Here is a 5,404-nt window from a genome sequence, read left to right on the forward strand (position 1 = left end):
CTTTCCATTCCAGAAATTAAAGAAAAGAAGAAAACTTCGTACTCTACTTAGATACTCCAAAAGCTTCAGTCAATCTTTCCATTGTCTTTTCTCTTTTCCTTATTTTCTCCCACCTTTTCGTCGTTCTTTTGCCGTCTCTTCGTCATTTTATTTTGCCGTTTAAGCCCCTGTTGCCCTCTGTTTTTTGGCTTTTCTTCTTATTCGTCATCTCTCAGTTGCATTTTTGTAGTATTGCCATGGTCTGTTTGTCTTCCTTTCTGTCGTAACGTGACAAGGTGGTGTGATAGTTATAAAAATATATACTTAAGTATGTTACGAAACTAAAATATTAATTTATTAACACGACATGTTAAAAGCTTGCTGCTTGCTCAATTGTCGGGAATGAATAGAATGATCTCGATGATGACGTGGCTTGACAATTGAGCGATGACACCAGTGGCATCAGTCCGGATGACAGTTACCTGTCAACGGTGAGCCCTGTAGTAACCTCTGGGTTAGGGTTGCCAGTGTTCCCAACATCTCCCTCCTTAACACCTGCGATACGCCTGGAACCATTGGGGCGATCTTCGGTTGCGAGAAGAGCGTCTAGGTAGCTGGACCACAGGAGATGAGTTGATTACAGATTCCGTTGTTGAAGACGATGTTGAGCTTTGGCTCGTGGATGCTGTGGAGGTTACGGGCTGACCTACTGTTGATTCAGGTGGTTGCGACGTAGGTGCCAACACAGGTGAAGAAGGGTGTGGTAGCTTCCACTCGTTTAGCAGAATGTTGATTGGTAACTGCTCCGATGGCTTATTCGTCTGCTCGATGTCTGGTCCTGACGGGGTTCGGGCCCAAAGCTGGTTAATGTGGGATCGAATCATTATCTTACTGTTTAACCAGATGTTGTACATGACCTTGCAGACTTTCTCCATCACAGTGCCAGGCTCCCAAGCCCACTTGTTGTGTGCATAGACTTTGGTGTACACAACTGCCTTCGGTTCGAATGCCCTCGGTAGGTTGGATTCAGCTTGATCTTCAGTGTCTTGAACCTGTTGTGGAGATACTCGCAGAAGATCCAGGGATCTTCGCAGAGGCCTACCGTACATTGCTTCAGCCGGCGATTTCCCATCTGGAACGTTCGGATTGGGTGTTGTCCGATACGAGAGTAGAAAAATGTCCAGTGCCAACCTGATGTTTGCTTCTCCCTCCTGAATTTAGCGGACTACTCGTTTGAACGTGTCCACAAATCATTTGGCCTGGCCGTTAGATTGTGGATGGAAGGGTGCCGTAGTGACATGTTGTATTCCGTTCTGGTCGCAGTAGTCGATAAACTCTCTACTTTTGAACTGGGTGCCGTTATCGGTGACGAGCAGTTTTAGATTTCCCTTGTTAGTGAAAAGCTGGCGCAGCAGGTTGATGGTAGCCTGCGATGTAATCTGACGGGTTGGAAAAATCCTCTGGCCATTTCATGCGTTGCATTCCCGGATAGCCCTTGTGCAGTTGAGTTAAGCACCTTTTCCGGTAGATGGCGGGGATCACAAATCTGTCCCCAAACATAATGCAACCTTGGACGATGGATAGTCCTTCTTGACGATCGTGGAATCGCCGCAGCTCGCTGTCTTGTGTGTCGAGCTTGTACGTTGGCCCCTTTTGCCCCTTTTGGACCATAGTAATCCATAGTAGCGGTGCATGGTCCATTTGCAGCCTGAACCTCCTTCCAAAAATGAACTTTTGGAATTTAGTGACTGCAAAGCTATCGCCAGACCTTCACGATCTGGCTGGGAGTACCGTTTCTCTGCACCGTTGAGTGCCCGGGAACAGCCACGTAGCCAGAAAGGGGGGCCCAATTTTGATTTTAACTGTTTTATGTGCATATTTTTTCGTTTACAACCACAATACATTAAATGTATTATAATATATTATAGTTATAACCAATAAGATATGTATATAATGCATTAGGAGTCAAGATAGGACGACTGGCCCCCACCTCTGGCTACGTGGCTGCCCGGGAAGCGTCCTGAATGACCTTGATTCTGCCGTCAGGGAACTTATGGCTAACTATTGCCCCAACTCCAATTGAAGACGCATCGGCGGACACTATAACCTCCTGCTTTGGGTCGTAATGGGTAAGCAAAAGATCGGAGGATAAAATTTCCTAGAATTTATCAAATGGCTGCTGACCTTCCGGAGTTCACTTGAACGATGAGCTATCTTCGAGTAACTCATCCAACGGATAGCGAAGAGTCCTCATGTTTGAGACAAACTTCGCGTAATAATTTATTGCGCCCAGGAAGGAACTATCCCCGGTGAGGTCCGACGGTGGAGGAATGCTCTTGATCGCTGCGATTTTGGTTGGATCTGGGCGAATACTATCTCGATCCAGCAAGAGATTCAAGTATGTAATCACCCGGACCCGGAAGTCCAGCCAGTATGGTATCGATCAGCTGCTGGAATGCCCCTGGTGGTGGGTATTGATGGTGAGCATGCTGCGACTTCCATTAACAGAAACGCGTCGGGCAAGTCGATTGTGCTGAACACGGTGCAGCCAGTCAGCTTGGAGAAAATATCCTGAGGCAATGGGAGTGGATATTGATGAGACTGGAGCCGCTCGTTGAGCCCAGTGGAGTAATCTCCTCATATACGTATGGTGCCATTCGCCTTCCTGACCACCACCGCCGCCCACTCGTTGTAGTCCACTGGTGAAATAATGTTCCAGTCGATCAAGCTCCTTGCCTACTGTAGGGAGCATGGCGTAGGAAACTGGTCTGCGAGGGCGGAAAACCGGTCGACACGATTCCTTGAGGACTAGCTTGACTTTGGATTTATTGCACAGCCCTAACGTTGTACTGAAAAGCTTCGGGTACGCCTTCTGCAAGGAATTTTCATCAACAGGTACACCGCTAACTTGGTTACAAGAGTTGTCCATCGTTAGACACCAAAGGTTGAATGTGGCGATGAGGTCTATACCAAGCAGGTTGAGGAAACATTTGGAGATGAAAATCAGACCCCTTTGGGCCGATCCGTTGAACGTCACCTCACAAGCAAACTCGTGCAGCAAGTCGAGTTGTTCACCTGAAGCTAACCAGACACGATGGTGATGTCCGAAGCCGTATCCAGTTGTAGAAACACGGGAACCCCGCTGATTTCCATTTATACGAACCGTCGCTTGCTCTGACGGAAACGATGGTTTTGGTGGAATATTTACCGTTGCGCTGCTTCATTCCGGAAAAGTGCTTCCTGCTGTTGTAGGAAACTCTGAATCTGGTAGGCAGATTCGCGCTGTTGCTGGAGAAGCTGATTTGTAACTGCCTGTGGTTGATGGAGCTGCTGCAAAATTTGGACGATGACAGCATCTGCTGATATTCCCAGGGGAAACATTGCCTGCTGGTGAAACTGCTGGTTCTGACCGGGTGGATTGGCTCCCGGATGCTGATTTTGACCAGGCAAACCGTTTTCCTGGGTTTGATTGCTGATGCGCTCCTTTTGTTCGCCGGCGGCGTCGTGGTTAGAATTTGATCGCGTTTTTCCTACGCGAGAGTTTTCGACGAAAAAACACTCACGACACTCGCGTTCTCGTCGCCACTGTCGTAACGTGACGAGGTAGTGTGATAGTTATAAAAATATACAGTTAAATACGTTACGAAACTAAAATATTACTTTATTAACACGACATGTTAAAATCGTGCTGCTTGCTCAATTATCGGGAATGAAGAGAATGAACTCGATGATGGCGTGGCTTGACAATTGAGCGATGACACCAGTGGCATCAATCCGGATGACAGTTACCTGTCAACGGTGAACCTTGTGGTAACCTCTGGGTTAGTGTTGCCAGTGTTCCCAGCACTTTCATCATAATTTCGTCATATGTTCACCGTTTTATGTCTTTTCTTCATTGTTCGTCATCTTTTCATTTTTTTTTGTTGACGTCGTTTTCTCTTTTTTTGTTGTTGTCTTTTTGTCACCTGTAAAAGTGAAATGTTCATCATCTTTTTGTTGTGTTTTGCGCATGTTTTGTCGCCTGTTCAACGGTGTTTAAAAAATTTTTTGTTGCTTTTTTTGTTTTCTTTTTTTGGTTTTTTCATTCTTTTGGCGTCTTTTTGTTGACCAAAAAGTCGTCGTCCTGAAAGTAAAAACAAGTTAGATCATAACTTCTCGGTCGGTGGTTTCTACAGTTGACGGAGGAAACTTCTCGCTCGGTGATAATCTGCAATAGATGTAGGAAGAGGCACAATATGTGTCGATAACCCAACCAAACGCGTCGCTATCTTGATAAGTGGATTTTGCAGTATCCTTTTGTCCAGCGCCTCTATGGTTCAAAGATACAAGTACCAGCGAACCATATGCCCTGGCGGGTGTTGTGGGTTTGAATCCGGTTATAATCTCATATTATAGCTTGGTTCGACTCATGCACCTTCCAGCATTGGACAAAAGGTAGGAGTCAAAATGACTACTTGTCAATCGTAGCTACCAATATCCCCCCCTCCTTTCCTTTCCGCTCTTCCCCTCCTTCACCAAAAATTTTCATTTTTTTCCCCTACCGTCGCTTCATCGATTGTAAAACTATCGTTTCAAAAAATATTAATTTATATGTATGACCGCATTTCAAGGTCAGGACTAAAAACTTGAGATTAGTCTATTAGTCTTATTGTTGTCATTTAATCGTATTTTCATATTATTTCGCCATATTTTTGTCAACTATTCAACGCATTATCGTCATCTTTTCATCACTTTTGCGTCATATTTTCATCGCATTATCGTCGTCTATTTATTGTCTCTTTATACTTTTTTTCGTATATTCATCGCCTTTTAGTTGAGTTTCATTAGGCTAAACGTTCAACAGTTGTTAATTACCGTGTAAATAGAAGAAAGCTCAAGAATGCAAACAAAAATTCCAGCTGCTTGGTGATAAAGAATAACCCTATTCGCTTGATAGTAGGAAAGAATTTTGAAATTCTATTACACTGCACTGCCGATATCAAATTACTCTCAACGAATCCAATGGCACTTTCTGCTGCGCAGTACTTCGATGAACATCTCAATGGCGAAGTTGCAGAAGGAGGCGGGACGGAAGTTAACCTAGGAGTGCCCATGGAAGATAGTAATGTTCCAGTACCTGCCCTCCAACAAGTCAAACGAGAAATCGGATTACTGAAGTTCAACAAAACCGCTGGTAAGGACCGCCTATCGGCAGAGCTTTACAACAATGGTCGAGAAAAGCTGGCTACGGCTCCACACTGGGTTATTCCAAGATTTCGGAGGAGGAGAAGCTAAGAAGCAATGCATGGAAAGAATGGTTTGTCCCATCTAAAAAAAGAGCGAACAGCTCAACTGCTGTAACTATTGCGGCACAACGCTGATAAATGCCGCCTGCAAGATACTCTCTCAGATCCTGTTTCGCTGGCTGTCACCGATAGCACAGAGT

At 45.1% G+C, this 5,404-nt stretch overlaps 1 protein-coding gene across 1 annotated transcript; it reads right to left on the bottom strand.

Moving 5' to 3' along the window:
- Positions 1-527: 527 nt before the first annotated feature.
- On the bottom strand, positions 528-1,088 carry LOC128745510 (uncharacterized). Its single transcript, XM_053842585.1, has one exon. The coding sequence runs from the start codon at positions 1,086-1,088 to the stop codon at positions 528-530; it is 561 nt and encodes a 186-aa protein (XP_053698560.1).
- Between the last annotated feature and the right edge of the window lie 4,316 nt (positions 1,089-5,404).

The sequence above is a fragment of the Sabethes cyaneus genome, chromosome 1 (genome assembly GCF_943734655.1).
Source record: "Sabethes cyaneus chromosome 1, idSabCyanKW18_F2, whole genome shotgun sequence".
NCBI lineage: Eukaryota > Metazoa > Arthropoda > Insecta > Diptera > Culicidae > Sabethes > Sabethes cyaneus.

Bases quoted from the DNA above. Each gene is read 5' to 3' on its own strand.
- LOC128745510 (XM_053842585.1), bottom strand. From the start codon at position 1,088: ATGTACGGTAGGCCTCTGCGAAGATCCCTGGATCTTCTGCGAGTATCT.